The 15,639-nt window shown below is 33.4% G+C and overlaps 3 protein-coding genes across 9 annotated transcripts; 1 reads left to right on the forward strand and 2 right to left on the reverse strand.

Moving 5' to 3' along the window:
* LOC119670925 (protein lava lamp-like) lies at nt 1-7,916 on the reverse strand (the record flags this gene model as incomplete). Of its 6 annotated transcripts, none has more annotated exon segments than XM_038081374.1 (5): nt 1-3,711; nt 3,771-7,227; nt 7,287-7,521; nt 7,662-7,754; nt 7,828-7,893. In XM_038081374.1, coding segments are annotated over 3 exon segments (7,240 nt in total), but the record flags the coding sequence as incomplete, so codon positions are not given.
* A 1,170-nt stretch (nt 7,917-9,086) lies between these two features.
* Nucleotides 9,087-11,197, forward strand: LOC119666946 (probable dolichyl pyrophosphate Glc1Man9GlcNAc2 alpha-1,3-glucosyltransferase). The gene is made up of 6 exons (XM_038076225.1): nt 9,087-9,313; nt 9,368-10,016; nt 10,073-10,335; nt 10,390-10,500; nt 10,559-11,022; nt 11,175-11,197. The coding sequence occupies exons 1-6, from the start codon at nt 9,240-9,242 to the stop codon at nt 11,195-11,197; spliced, it is 1,584 nt and encodes a 527-aa protein (XP_037932153.1). The 5' UTR covers nt 9,087-9,239.
* Nucleotides 11,198-12,039: 842 nt separating this feature from the next.
* Nucleotides 12,040-15,607, reverse strand: LOC119670927 (L-asparaginase-like). 2 transcript variants are annotated; one of them, XM_038081380.1, is made up of 6 exons: nt 14,867-15,607; nt 14,047-14,240; nt 13,743-13,978; nt 12,921-13,670; nt 12,682-12,867; nt 12,040-12,625 (listed from the first exon to the last, which is right to left on the reverse strand). In XM_038081380.1, the coding sequence occupies exons 2-6, from the start codon at nt 14,201-14,203 to the stop codon at nt 12,083-12,085; spliced, it is 1,872 nt and encodes a 623-aa protein (XP_037937308.1). In that variant the 5' UTR covers nt 14,204-14,240; nt 14,867-15,607; the 3' UTR covers nt 12,040-12,082. The 2 variants fall into 2 exon arrangements, with proteins under 2 accessions (XP_037937308.1, XP_037937309.1); XM_038081381.1 differs by having other exon boundaries at nt 12,040-12,613; nt 14,867-15,606.
* Nucleotides 15,608-15,639: the final 32 nt, after the last annotated feature.

Genomic DNA, 15,639 nt, shown 5'->3' on the forward strand with positions numbered 1-15,639 from the left:
CCAGGTGCTTAATGTTGCTTTCTAGGTCTCTCAAATGATCAGCAGCTTTTGAAGCATCGTTACCCGCTGATTCCATATTTGATTGCAATTTTAATTCCATTTCACTGAATTGTTTCTCTCGCGTTTCAAGAAGATCCTGAAGCTCCTTAATTTTGCTTTGTAAAGCCGTCAAATGCATGGTGGATTCCATTTTTGACTCATCATATGTTCGTATTTCCTGTTCTAGTTTGCTGATATGCGCATGAGCTTGCTGAAGCTGTTGTTCTCGGTCAAGTACATGATTTTCAGCTTCATGAAGAAGCACTTGTGTTTCTTTTAATCGCTGCTCATATTCATTGTCGAGTTGATTTCTAGTTGCCAATTTGTTTTCCAAGTCTTGGGCATGCTTTTCTAAATCTGACACATTTCTTTGAAGGTCTTCTATTGTTGGTTGCTCAGTATCGTTATTTATTTGATCACCACCTATAGCTCCTTCCAACATATTTTCTGTACGCACTTGTACAAGCTCATCAAATGGTGAAGAAGTAATTTGTTCGGATGCGAAGAACATTGGAGGTGCTGGGATAACGTCATTTCTAAATTGTGTGGATGGAGATCTTGAGTTGGGAGCGCGTAAGTTTTCCAATTCTCTACTGTTTTCCAAAACTTGTCTCTGTAAATCAGCGTTAGTGTCAAGAAGAGTGTGATATTCATTTTGCAATGCCTGTAAATCTCGTTGTAAACGTGTATTTGCTTCAGTTTTTTCCAAGAGTTCATTCGAAATTCTCTCTCGTTCTCTATCATCCATTTGCGAAGGAATTGAAGTTATATTATGCTGAGTTGGTAAGCCAAATGCCAAAGCAAAAGGATCTGCTTGTACCTGCGGTGTAGATCCTACGGCTGCCATCTGCAATTGCAAATTCTGCCGTTGGTAATTTTCAATGATTGCAGATTTTTCGGCTAACAAATCAGTCAAGCGTTTGTTTTCTGATTCAATAAATACTTGATCATCGGTTTGATTCTGACCTACTTGCATACGAAGGGAATCCAACTCACAAATTTGTATTCGTAGAGCTTGTAGTTCCATTTCATGGTTAGATGCAAGAGTATCTATTTGATGACGTAATTCATCGATCTCGGTTTTATCCTGCATTGCTTGCATACGTAATTCCTGTAGTTCGTACTGATCTTGTTGCGCGCTTTCACTTTGCATACGCAACCATGTCGACTCTCGCTCCAACTCTTGTTTCGATTGCTCTATTGCATTTAATGTCTCCTTTACACGCACAATTTCGTCTTTCAGTGCCATACACTCGTCTCTAGATTTTTCCAAGTCTTCATAGGTTTTTCTTTTATCAATGTTAATTTTTTCCAGTTGTTCACTTAATTCGCATTCAATTTCATCAATTTCAGTTGCTTTAGCCGCAAGTTTCGCATCGTAAACAGATCGTAAACGTTGCATTTCAGAATTCGACTTTACAAGCTGATCACGTAACGAAACGTTTTCATTTTCTAAAGTTTCTGCAATTTGTTGGCGATAGGCTTCGAATTCATTCTCCAACTTTGTATGCTTAATGTTTAACTCTTTAAATTCAGCTTGGAAACGATCCATACGTTCCTGCAGCTCCTCCTTTTCTTCTTGCGAATCAATAAGACGTTGACCAATGACTTCATCATGTTCCGACAGCATATTAAGCCGATAGATGAGTTCATCCTCAGTTTTTTCATATTCATCAGCACGAGATTGCATCTGTGCATCTAACAAGTTTGCCCGTCTTTCCATAGAAGCACGTCTTTCTTCAAAGCTAGCAACGCACTCTTCCAATTTGCATATCTTGTCTTTAAACTTACTATTTTCCTGCTCTAAAGTTTCTATATAAGACATATCTTCCTGAAGTTTGGCCTGAATTCCATCGTGTACTGTTTCCAAACGCGTTCTTATTTGCAGGAAATTAGCTTTTTCAGTGTTATAATCAAGCTTCAGCTTATCGTAGGCTTGTTGCAGTAAATCAAATTCATCCTTTGGTACTTGTTTTAGTACTTTTATTTCTGCATCAGTCACAGTTTGTTGTAAAGGTGCTTGTACGATTTCCTCTTCAGGTTGTGCACTAAGTTTATCTTGCAAGTCTTTCAATTGCGCGTGCAAGCGATGAATTTGATTGTTTCGCTCTTTAATAATGGCCTTAGATTTTTCAAACTTTAAAGATTTTGTCTTTAGCTCCTCGCTTAATTCATTCATACGCTGTTCTTGGACAGCAATTTGTTCCAAAGATGCTACATTCTCTTTATCATTGAATTGATTCAATTTTCGTGTTAAATTCTCAATTTGCTGCTCTTGATTTTTCACTTGCGAACTTAATTCTTGCTTTGCTTGCTGTAAACTATATTCGTGCTCTTTACTTTGAAATAATTGATTTTGGACGTCGTTGAATACTCTTTCTGCTTCATCTATCGCTTTCAATTTATCTGCTAACTTTTCAGACAATTCAATTTTATATTGTAAGGCAGTGGATAGTTGTTTTTCTAATTCATTTACCTTATCATGTCCTATTGACATTTTTTCAGTATTTAACAATAAATCTCGTCGTGCTGTTCTCAAATCATCTTCCAGCATTAAAATATATTTTGACTTTTCAGCCAATTCTTTTGTTACACCTTCATTAACCGAGAGAAAACTGTCTTCATTACCCCAGTCAGACATTTGTTCCTGGGAGGCAGCCAATGCATTCTGTAACTGTATGGTTTCCTGTAATTTCTGGTTTAGGTTTATTTTAGTTTCTTCCAACTCATTTTCTAAATTAGCGTTGCGTTCCATCGTTTCAAGTATTTCAACTGTTTTTAGTTGAAGAGCATCTCTAAATTCATTTGTCTTTTCTTCGGCATGCCTAACAGTCTCCTCCAATTCTTTTATTTTTGTACTTTGGACCATATTCTTTGCGTTAAGCTCTTGAATTTGATTTTGTTCGGCAGAAGTATCTGTCTGCCTCTCTTTAACATACATATCTAAAGCCCCTTTTTCCATTTCTTTTAATTTTGCTTCTAATTCCTGGCATTGTGTGGTGCGTTTCTTTAGGTTGGCAGCATATTTTTTTAATTTTTCAAGCTGCTCTTTATTCTTCTGTTCAAGCTCTAATTTAACACGTTCAAGTTCAGTAATTAGGGCTTGTAATCTATGATTATCTCTTTCCAACTTAGGTAACTGTTGTTCATTAAGTTTATGAGAATGTATTTCCATTAGTAATTTGTCAACCACCGATTTCTGTTCATCGTTGTCTTTGCATAAACGTTCTATTTCTTTGTTATTTGTATCCAGAAGTTCTTGTATATAAGTCACTTCATCTTCTTTCTCTATAATTTTATTGGTGTTCTCTTCCATTGTTTTGTATAAGTCAATGATTTGTTGATTGAGCGTATCAATTGTTTCCTGCTTGTTTGCCAACTCGTCGACTTGTTCAGCAACTAAAGCTTTATTTATTTTCAAAGATTCACGGAGCTTTTGGCATTCTTTCTCTAAATCTTCTGAAAACTGCACTTTGACTTCATTAGACACTTCCTTTAATAATGCAATTTCAGCTTTCAGATGGGTTATTTGTTCATCACGCTGCTGTAATTCCAACAGTTTGAGATTGACTTCATGCTCATTTTCCTTAAAGGCTTCTATAATTTGTTGTTTTTGTTCCTTAACAAGAGTTTGAAGAATCTCCATTTCTCCCTCGTAGGTTTCACATTTAGCTAAAATGAATTAATAAATTAAACAGAATTATGTGAGAAACATGTAAGAATATACATACCCTCTAGCTCTTTTCTGAGTCGAGTTAGTTGTTCAATTTGTTTTTCGAACGTCATTTCCTTATTGTTTATGAGTTGATCGAAATCTTCTGATAGATTCCGTAACGACGTAAGTTCTATATTAATTCTTGCAACTTCTTCAGTCTTTTCTTCACTGGCCAATCGAGCTTCTTGTAATTGTATTCGCAGATCTTCGACAATTGATTGTAATTCAATTAGTTCAGATTCAGTTTTTTCTAGTTTTTCTGAAGATTCCAATAACTGTTTATGATTCTTATTAGCTGCTTCTTCACCTATTGCTTGTATGTTATCTGTTGCAGTTTCAGCATTGTCTTTAAGTTCTTGAAGTTCTTCGCGTAACTCATTAACAGTAGCTTTCAGTTCACGGTTTTGTGCTGTCAATTGTTCATATTCCGCTAGTGCTTTCCCGTTCGGTGCTGTTACTGCCACTACAGTTTCCACCACAGTAACTGTTTCAACGGCTGTACTAGCTTCTTTCACTTTCTGCAATAGTTCACTTAATTGTGTGTACGCATTCTTTGCCTCTTTAGCTAACTTTTTAGAAACATTAAATTTTGCATTTTTATCATTCGCTTTTCGATATGCTTCAATTTCCGAGTTTAACTTTGAAAGCGACTTCTCACATTTATCGAAAAGTGTGGCATTTTCGGTACTATCAATGGCAGCCATTACTTCCGAAGATTTCTGTAATGAAGTGAGTCCTTGAGTTAGTTCCCGATTTTGCGCATTTGACTCAGCGATTTGTGCTGCCAGCAATTCTTTTTCTTTAGTCACCTCATTTAGATGTACTTCTAGTTTGGATTTTGAGTCTTCAGCTTGTTCCGCATTTGATTCTAATAATTCTTTTTCTATTACAAGTTCTTTAATTTTACTATGAAGTTCTTGATTTTCTGAGGATAATATTTCCATTTTATCAAGCACTTCACGGCGTTCATTGGTAAATAATTCTATTTTCTTAATTAGCTCTGCACTTTCTTCACGTAACTGTATTAAACTTTCAGTTAACTCTGGACCCATTTCTGTTTGCGTGATCTCATTAACCGAACTCCGCTCATGTTCGGCAACACGGTCTTGATTAATTTGATTATTATATTCATCGATCTCAGCACGTTCTTGCTGTGTTAATCTTTCCACAATTTCAATGGATTCAGCTGAAGAGGACGACTTACTTAGTTTTTCAATTTTATCAAGTAATTCGATATTTTCAGATATATAATGTTCCAATTTCTTGTCTGCTTCTTGTTTTAGATCTTGAAGTTTATCTATTTGCTTATGTAAGTTATCTATCTCTGTATTCTTATCATCTATTTTCTGTTCTAATGATTTCACTAATTGAATTTGTTCCTCCAACTGTTCCTCCATATGAATTTCTGACATTTCAGATTTAACTCTTGCAGATTCCTCACTATTTTTGGTACTGACCTCTTGTTGCAATAAGTGAAGTTCGGTTGACAATGATTCACACTTTTCAAATAGATCAAACTTCTGTTCCTCTAACATCCTTATAGTTTCTTCTAGAATTTTTTGTTTTTCTTCCACACTTTTTTGATCTACATTTTGTATGTTTTCATTATAAATATTCTTGAATTTATTTTCCTCAACCTGAGATAATTGCCACTGCCCTTTTTCGTCTTCTAGTTCTGTAATTTTTTGTTGTAAGTCTTCATTGCACTTCTCTAGCCTTATCACTTCGGCGTGCAGATCAGAAGCTTTCTTTAGCTTTTCCATTTGTTTTTCAGTCTGTTTCAGTTTAAGCTTCAGTTTAATCATTGCTTTATTTGACTCATCCAATTTTTGCTTCAGTTGTTGATTTTCATTCTGCAACTCAGTATTGTCAGCCCCTGTCACAGTGGCAGAAAAAAGTGGTTTTGCTTTTAAATTTGCTTGCAACTTTTCCTCTAAAACTTTAAAATTGGCATTGAGTACATTTAGTTCAATTGTTTTCTCCATTAGCTCCTCTTCATATCTTCGCAAGTTCTCCGATCTATCTGCCAAATCTTGACGTTGTGATTCTATTGTTGCCTCCAGCGATAATATTTTCTCAGCTATACTACCATCGCTAACTTCAATTTTATTATTTTTACTTATTGTTTCCTTGAGTTCCCTATTTTCATTCTTATATTTCATTATTTCAGTTTGCAATTCTTGAATTTGATGCGCCATTTCGTCTTTGATTTTTGCATCAGTTTCAGCAGTAGCTGATTCCTTAATACATAATGTATCAGTAGATAGGTCTGTTATATTTTGTTCCATTTCCTCTAGTCTTTTTTGCAATTTATGAGACTCTTCAATTGCATCATTTAATTTTTTTTGACAAGATTGCAGTGCCTCTTCCGTCCCATTACATTTTATTGTTAAATCACATCGCGTAGTTTCTAAAACATCATTGATTTGTTCCAACTCACCAATTCGTTTGATAAGGGATAGTTTTTCTTCAAACGAATCTTCTTCTATGCTTTTCTGTTTTAATTCATCACCCCTTGCCATTTGACGTGACAGCTTTTGTTGAAGCTCTAGATTTGCATTTTCTAATTCGGCAACTTGTTTTGCAAGCATCGTTTTTTCATTATTTAAACGATCGTTCTCAGCTCGGTATTCATTAGAATATTCATTATCATTGCCTTGCAATTGTTTCAATTTCTCAATTTCATTGGACTTCTCTGACAACTCGTTACTTATTGTTTCGATTTCTTTCTCTAAAATATCAATTTGTTTTATAGGTACCTGATTCAGTGTTTCTGTTAATTCCAATACTTTATTTTCTAATTCCTTAATACGTTTCGGTGCTGATTGCGCTGTTTGAGATTCCTTTTCCAACTGTTTTTCTAGCAGTCGACAGCGATTCTCTAAAAATTTAATGCGCTCCTTCTCCAAATTAAAGGGTTGTGAAGATAAATCAGTAGCCGACTTATGCCGCTCACGCGAAACTGGTGTATATATTACAGCACTTAAGTCATTCATTGATCTACCTAATTCCGCTGTATCTTCCAGACTTTGTTGCGTCGAATCGAATTTTTCTTTTAACTGTGTCACTAATTGCTCCAAATGTAATTTACTTGAAGCTCGCTGTGCCATTCGAGCTTTGTTGTGTTCCATTTGCTGACGCAGCAAGAGTATTTTTTCACTGTTCGGTATCGATGTATTGGACGACAAAGGAGTTGCAACATCTTGTATTTTCGAAGGTGTGGGATTGGGGGTGGAATAATTAGTAGCTTGGGGGGCAAATGTGTCAGGATGAATATTCGAAATCGTCGTTACTGGTTCGTTCGTTGCTTCATGTTGCGAAGGTGAATCTACACTCTTACGAAATTTAGATTTCGATCTTAAATCCGTCAGCCGTTGAGCAATGTTTTTCACTTTTTCTTTTGCAGTAGAAGTTGATTTTCCATGTGCAACTTCCGACTTTTTTACTAAATCTTTAAGCGCAGCTATTTTCTCCTAAAATATTTAAATTTATTTTAAACATATTCTAATTAAAGGATTATTATTGATCTAACCTGCTGCTTAGAAAATTTTTCTTGTATGTTGCTAATATTTGACGATTGCCCTGTACTTTCTTCGCTAGACATATTTATGGATGTTCGAATCTGGTTTCTTTCTTTTGCTTAATTTCTTTAATTAGATTCCTTGCCTTCACACGCTTGTTTTTGTTTAAAGTTTTATAACTAAATCGGTTTTAGAAATAAATAAACGATTTTTACGCGTTCCTTAGTTCTGTTTGACATTTGCACTCTAGAGAAAAAATAACTTAAATATTATTGGTAATTACATAAAATTGCTTACTAAAATCGAAAGTTTTTATTAACACTTTTTTGCTATATTCTGAACATTTTAGAAAAGATTATTTTATTTTGCTATTTTCAGACTCTGACGTGTTCGTTGTGATCCAATTTTTTTGTTATCTTCTAAAATTGGTTGAAGATGTTTGGAGGCAATCATTCCACTTTGATATAATTTTGATAACACTTCATTAAATTTATATATAACAGTTTCAAACAATTTATGCAAATACAAAATACAAAAATTATCAAAATTTACCAAAAATTTTGTGAACAAAATTAGTGACAAAACACAAGTTTTTCTTCCATGTCAGCAATAATACAAAACAGTATTGCCTACAGCACAAAAAAATCCCTTTCAAAAGTGGTGTTGCCATCTAATGTGGTACAGAACATTATTTCATTCATAATAAATTGGACATTAACTTGCTATATAACATTAATATATATATTTATAATAGCTATAAACTATATAAAAACTATAAATTAATGTAGCAACAGTGCTTTGGACATCTTACCTCTGACCAGTTTCTAAATACCTTTAGCATATAATTACACATTTTATATATATAATTACACATAATTATTATTATTGCATTGGAACGTTTTTTAACACATTCACACTGTCTCATTTAAGCAGTTTTGATCATTTTAACCACTAATGGGGATGATTTACCATACAAAGAGCTTTCATATATGATAAATGAGCCATCACCAATAAATCAGCTTATTTACTACTATGTTTGCCAAATCGCACTGTGTATATTCAAATATACGCAGTGCATACCAATTTTCGGTCTGCTAACATATATGCGGTAAAATTACACCTTGTTTCAAAGTGTATAGCATAGCGCATACTTGGTCTGCACTAGTGGTGCCAAACTTCGTTACTTTTGGGTATTCGTACCTACCCGTTACTTTTCGAGTATGTATTCGTTACTCAGTATTCGTTACTCAGTATTAGTTACTCAGTATTCGTTACTGCGCTTTCGTTACTGCGGTTTCGTTACTTCACGATTCCGTTTAACGGCGCTTAGGACCGTGGGATGCTTAATGTTTAAATGCTTTCTCAAATTTGAAGTAGAACCACCTTTTATTGAATAGTTTGTTCCACATAATCTGCATTTAGCTTTTTCACTTCCTACTGGTTCAAAATGAATCCAAATTTCACTTTTTTTATTATTAATATTTTCACACATTTTTAATAAATTTGAAAACGAACAAAATTTTTGAATAAAGTAGTTGTTATTAAACCGCGAAAACAGCTGTTGAAAGTAATCGTTACCAAGTACTCAAAAGAGTAGGTAAAACGAATACTACTCATTGGTAAAATGAGTAAAAGTAACGAATACAATAAAAAGTTTGTATTCGTTACTCCGGTATTTCTTGAGTAACGAATACAAAGTAACGGATAATTACTTTTTTGGCACTACTAGTCTGCACACTTGGTGTGCATACATGTAGCATCGTCTATATCATGCTTAAAAAACGAAAGAATAATTTAATTTAAAAAAAAATTATTTTAGCATTTGATTTACAAAGTTATAAAGTTATTTTTTTACAGTGTTGGACTTACAAAAAATTGACATAAAAATTTATATGGCAACGGCGTCATGTGTTTATATCACCTGAAAAGTTCGAAGATCGCATGCCGGCGTAAACATATTAACGATGGGTTTCCAAAGCTATTTCTGGACGATTTTTGGAGCGGTAACAGGCCTAAAGCTAATGCTTATACCATCATAGTAAGTTCAGATTAAATCTTAAACAATTTGGTTTTAAATAAGGCGCGTTTCTAGTCATTCCACTGACTTTGAGGTACATCGGAACTGGTTAGCAATTACTCATTCTCTTCCATTAAATCGCTGGTATTATGATGCAACAAGTGAATGGACATTGGATTATCCTCCTTTCTTCGCTTATCTAGAATGGGGATTATCGAAAATCGCGTATCTTATTGATCCGAAGATGCTGCAGCTGAATAACCTAAATTACTGCTCCAGTGAGACCAAACACTTTCAACGTATATCTGTTATGGCTTTAGACTTTGTTTACGCCCTCGGTGTAATAAGCTGTTTAAAAGTTTTGCGTATTTCAAAGAAATCACATAAACACTTTACAGCCGAGGTGCTGCTGTTATTCAATGTTGGCCTTTTATTCTTGGATCATATACACTTTCAGTATAATGGGTTTCTATATGGTATATTGCTATTAAGCATAAGTTTCTTACTAGAGGAACGATATTTGTGGTCAGCTTTCACATTTTCAATTTTATTAAACTTTAAACATATATTTTTATATGTAGCTCCAGTATATGCAGTGTATTTATTGAAATTTTACTGCTTGAATAAGACACAAACATTTGTGGGGAAGTTTCTAAAATTAATTGTTGTGGGTTTATTGCCGTTCGTTGTTTCATTCGGACCCTTCTGGAACCATTTGCCACAGGTAGGAATAAAACTTTTTCAAATTTTTTAACTAAAGAATATAAGTTCAAGCCTTAGATTCTGAATCGTTTGTTTCCTTTTAAACGTGGTCTTACTCATGCTTACTGGGCTCCAAATATTTGGGCAATATATAACAGCATTGACAAATTTGCAGCTATAGCACTGGCTAAACCAAAAAGTGGATCTTCGACTACTTCAGGTCTTGTTCAGGAATACGATCATATTGTATTACCAAAAGTTACTCCAATAATTACTTTTGTGTTGACTATACTGTTTATGTTGCCTGTGCTCCTGAAATTATTATTTTATACAAAAAAAAGGTTTGCATCACAAAATTAAAGTTTGATTAGTAAACATGAACGTGTCTTTTTCAGTGAGAGTGGAATCGTGTTCCTGCGTGCTGTTGTTTTATGTTCATGTACTTCATTTATGTTTGGATGGCATGTGCATGAGAAAGCGATTCTAATGTCTTTACTTCCACTTTGGTGAGTTGACAAGTAAATAATTACGTTATTAACAGAAAATAACAAATTTCTATTGTAGTTTCTTAAGCATTTTAAATTCAAAAGACGCTTCTTACTGTATTTGGTTCAGCATAATTGGATACTTTTCACTATTCCCGCTATTATTTGACATTGATTTGTTAGTAATTCGTTATTCACTTTATTTGGGGTATATATCTTTTATGCTGGCGCAGTTAGTACGCATCCATAAAATGAAGCCATCTGTGAACGTACTTCATGTATTGTATGTAACTGGACTTTTGATAATACCTTTATATGAGCACCTGAGTCCATTGTTGGGGTTGCAACAAAAATTACCGTTCATGACTTTACTATTAACTTCTTTGCATTGCGGTGCAGGTCTTCTTTACGCCTATATTCAATACTATATTCATACACTGACAGATAGAATAAAAATCAGTACTGATTCAGTGGTTGAAAAAGAATCAAAACCAAAAATGTTGAAGAATTCATCATCTAGTAAAAATAATAATAAGTCCAAAAAAAAATAATTCATTTTGTTCATATTTAAAAATCAAAAATAAAAAACTGTTCAATATATATGTACATATATACTTTATATATATACTATATATACGGTACTTAATGTATAAATGTATATTTAGTTATTTATTCACAATTTTCAAATTAATTAGCAAAGCTTTCTGATTTGGGTTAGCAATTGTTGTGGCTCTTTTTTAGGTGGTCTTTTAAATGTTCTGGTCCAGGTGCAACCAAAACATTTAATAAAAATAAAATCTCTCCAAAGAGAAAATGTGATATGTACATAGTTTTAAGAGTTTAATATCTCATAGCTTGAGTTACACTTCGACTTACTGCAATTTATTTTAGATGAGATCAATTGATTTAAATAACAATTCAAGATACAGATTAGGATATAGGATACAGATTAGGTAGAAGGGGTAACTTAGAAGAAGAGGTTTTTGGGATAAGGAATGTATGCGGAGTGGATGGATTTAATTGAAACTAGCCTGAATCGGGGTGGAGAATCCTTATCAATTCAATGGGTTGAATTTAAAAATGAATAGGATTCAAAGTAGTCTGTACATGAGGATATAAGAACAGAGGAATTACATAATGAGGCGTAGAGTAGCAGTTGGGGCAGACGTTTGAAATTGATATTTTTGCATAGCAAGTAGTTATTAAGCACTTGTCCATTGCAATTGACGATGTATTCACGATGTAAAAATAGGGATAGATAGAATTTTTATGGTTGTGAAATGCCTTGCTTTAATTTCCTAGCTTTCGACAACTTCTAAAGTAGTGGTAAGATCTCACAAAGGTGAGAGGTGAGGTGGTACTGTGATATTTCGGAACTCCATGTAGATGGAGAGCAAGGTGACTGTGTGGCAAAATCGGCTTTAGAATCAGTGACTACAGACTTTAGCTATTGGAGAAAGCAGAGAAGTTCATCCATTCCCATCGATTCGTCTGTTTTCGACAGAGGGAATTACATCAAAAATATATAGTTTCATTATTGCATCAATTTTTAAACAGAAATGAAAACAATAAAAATCAATATATTTAGACTTCGGTATCAAGATTACGTAATACTGATGAAATCGTTCATTAAGTTTACAATTGTAAAGTGTTTGGCCCGGGTGGCGTAATCCAATGGAGTAAGTCCGAGTAAGTCGGTTTCTTCGAGATTTTCGTGAAAAGGTAGCAAAAACCGAACGATATCTTCATGGCCATGGAGCGCAGCTAAGTGTAATGCAGTTCGGCCGGAAGGATCTGGTTGAGTTAAGTCAGCACCAGCTAATTGATATGACTTCAGTCGTTTCATTGAACCCCGTGCAGCTGCAGCACACAGCTTTTCGCCTATTCCTCTAGATGAACCTGTTAAATGTGCTCCACAATTGATCAACAATTGTATAATTTCATGGTTGTCTGTAGTTATAGCTTCATGTAGAGGAGTACGGTCGTACCGATCTCTTATATGTACAGATACTCCATTAAGAAGTAAATAATTCACAATTTCTGCGTTACCATTATGACAGGCTAGATGCAAAGCAGTGCGATGGTCTTGGTTTGTTCCAGATAAATCTGCACCATATGATTTGAGATTGTTCAACTTAAATGAAAACTGGTTGCATTATGATTTTTGAACTGAAATTTAATAAAAATTTTATTTCAACTAACATTCGGTATATCGGACGTAATAACGGCATTAGCTAACATTGCAGGAAATAATGTGGCTTCCAATTGCTCGAGGTCTCTTGCTGAAAATATTTGTAAAGATTTTGCGACAGCTTCCACTAAATGAAATTCTTCTATGCTAGGGTCAGTTGGAGATGTCAGCTCGCCTCTTAGATTTGATTGCATCATCTGTTATTTTGTAATTAATTTTAAATACGTTTATTAGAACAATTTAAGCAGACCTGTTTTTTTTCTTCAAGGGACCATTCCGCTTTTCCAAGTACATAAGAAAGTTTTGTCAATGCAGCTTCTGGTGTCATATCGAATCCTGATAAAACTCCCAAATCAAATAATATTTTTCCTGTATCATAAATTTCTGCAACAGAACCGTTCGCACATTGTGTGCAATTGATTATAATTACTCCACGATCGACAGCAGTTTTAATAGCATCTAAAATATCTTGTCGATTTGACGGAATATTTCCAGAGCCAAAAGACTGTAATACAACTCCTTTTAATGGAGGAGATAAAAATGCTTGAAACGTACTTCGTGATATACTGGGAAATATACGTAAAATTCCAACATTTTCGTCAAGTTCTGAATGCACGGTGAATCTTGATACACTACATGGTCGAAATATTAGTCTATAATCAATGGCCACACTGACACCTATGCGTCCTAGAGGTGGCGAGTTCGGAGATTCAAAAGCATCAAGTGCGTTTGAACTTATCTTAACTGTTCTATTTCCACGAAACAATTTATTTCCGAAAAATACACATACTTCTGGTAAAACATAATTGCCGGCAATAATCAAAGCAGATATGAAGTTATCTGTTCCATCTGTACGAGTTTCGAATATAGGAATTTGTGAACCAGTTATAATTACAGTCTTTCCAAGATTTTCCAACATGAATGAAAGTGCTGAAGCTGTGTAGGAAAGGGTATCTGTGCCATGTAATACTACAAACCCATCAAACGTTTCATATGATTGCTGAGTAGGAAAATTCATTGAAGTCATTTATTTCCTATTTAAGTTCTGTTTTATATAACAAACACAACTTACATAAATATCTTTTGCTATTCGTGCCCAATCGAGCATAGTCATATTGCTGGAATCTAATAATGGATCGTACTCTGTAATATGATATATTACTCTTCGTAGCTCACCGTCAGCATGTGGCAGTACAAGTGGAGTTGTGGCTGTAGACATCCCGAAACGTTTTTCTGCATACTCTTGGTCGTGCATATTGGGATATTTACAAATTTGTTTTACCAGAGCATTTGGAATAGGCGCTAAAACTAAAACTCACATGAAGGTATAAAATCAAAATTCCACTCTGTACCTATTTCAGTTTACAGCTTCTTACCATTTCTTTTATTCCGCATCATGCCTATTGTACCGCCTGTGTAGATCACTCGAACTTGTGTCTCCTTGGTATCTGTTTTCATAAGGATGCTTTCGCTTTTATTACTTTTAAGTGTTGATCTAATACTATTTGTTGAATTTCGGTTGACAAATTCCATTGGTAATTCATTGGTGTTCTTTATGGTATTTTGGTTGCTACGTATAATTATAAATTCTTACTTTTACAGTGATTTCTTATCATGTTAAAATTTTATAGATCAATTATTTAAAACATAATTTATTTCGAAATACCATATACAATAGAATGGTTATTTCTACAAGTTATTTATTACATTCAATGTAATATATTAATACTCTATTTACAGGTAGTTACTGCTAGTCTTAGTCTCTGAACTACAACTGGGCTATTATCTATTTGTATTTTATAATATTCATACTAAAATTTTTTCAATTTGACATAAGATAACCATTTATTATTGGGAGTATTAAGGATAAATAGTATCAAAACAGAGCACTATACATAAAGATAAGGTTTTTTGAAATATATATATATAATATGTATTATACAATATATATTATATAATATATATCATATATATAATTTTATATATATATTATATACATATATATAGAATGGATGAATGTTTTAAATAACTAATGAATTCGATAATTTTTCTGAACGTGATAAATAATTAACTGAGATAGCTTAGAATTTTTTGCTTTAAGAAAATATTTTCAATTTCCTTTTAAAATGTACTTAGAACTAGTTTCAAAGTTAATAATAGTTATTTCTTTATGATTCTACAAAATATCATACGAACCATAGTTGGCTTGTGTTAAATTTTATTTTTGTTAAAAAGATTTTTTCATTCTCGAACTCGTTAAACCAAAAAGTGGATGTTTTTATTTTTGAATTTTGCTATTTTATAAAACTATGAATGGCGTTTTAGTAATTATTTTCACATCGCGGTTGCAATTCTACTACTGTGATCGGTAAACAAAACTGACAATTTGAAAGTAAATTAATCAAAATGTAAATGGATATTTTATATAAAAATTTTGTAAAATCAAAACTTATGCTTTTGAAAAGAATTACTTTACTAGAACCTCTCCAAAACACGTTTTTTAACTTTAGTCTTCATGAACTTTCAGAAATTTTCATTCAACTGATATTATCCAGACGTCGGCGATAGTTATTTTTTGTGGATTTAAATTGCAATTTATATTGAAATTTGCTATGCTAAGAGATAATCCTTAATTCAAGCAGACGTGGTGATTTATTATTCACTGAATCCATGTTAAGGCCTATCAAGTAAATAATAGCAAATGAAGGCAGTAAATAGTTCTATCGTAAAGATATGAGGTAATATGATAGGACGTACTGCAAGTCGAGCGAATAAGATTTGAATATGATTTAATGTAGTATTGATCGTGTATCTATTATAAAATATACTCATTCTGAATTTGATATGTACACTGCACAGGTACCACTATCGAATGTTGGAGTATGGAATTTTTTAATTTGTTATTGTGGTTTCGTTCTTAACTATACTTGGTTTTCGATAAAAGAATATTTCTTTAAATGTTTAGAAAA

This window comes from Teleopsis dalmanni, chromosome 1 (assembly GCF_002237135.1).
Source record: "Teleopsis dalmanni isolate 2A chromosome 1, ASM223713v2, whole genome shotgun sequence".
Classification (NCBI taxonomy): Eukaryota; Metazoa; Arthropoda; class Insecta; order Diptera; family Diopsidae; genus Teleopsis; species Teleopsis dalmanni.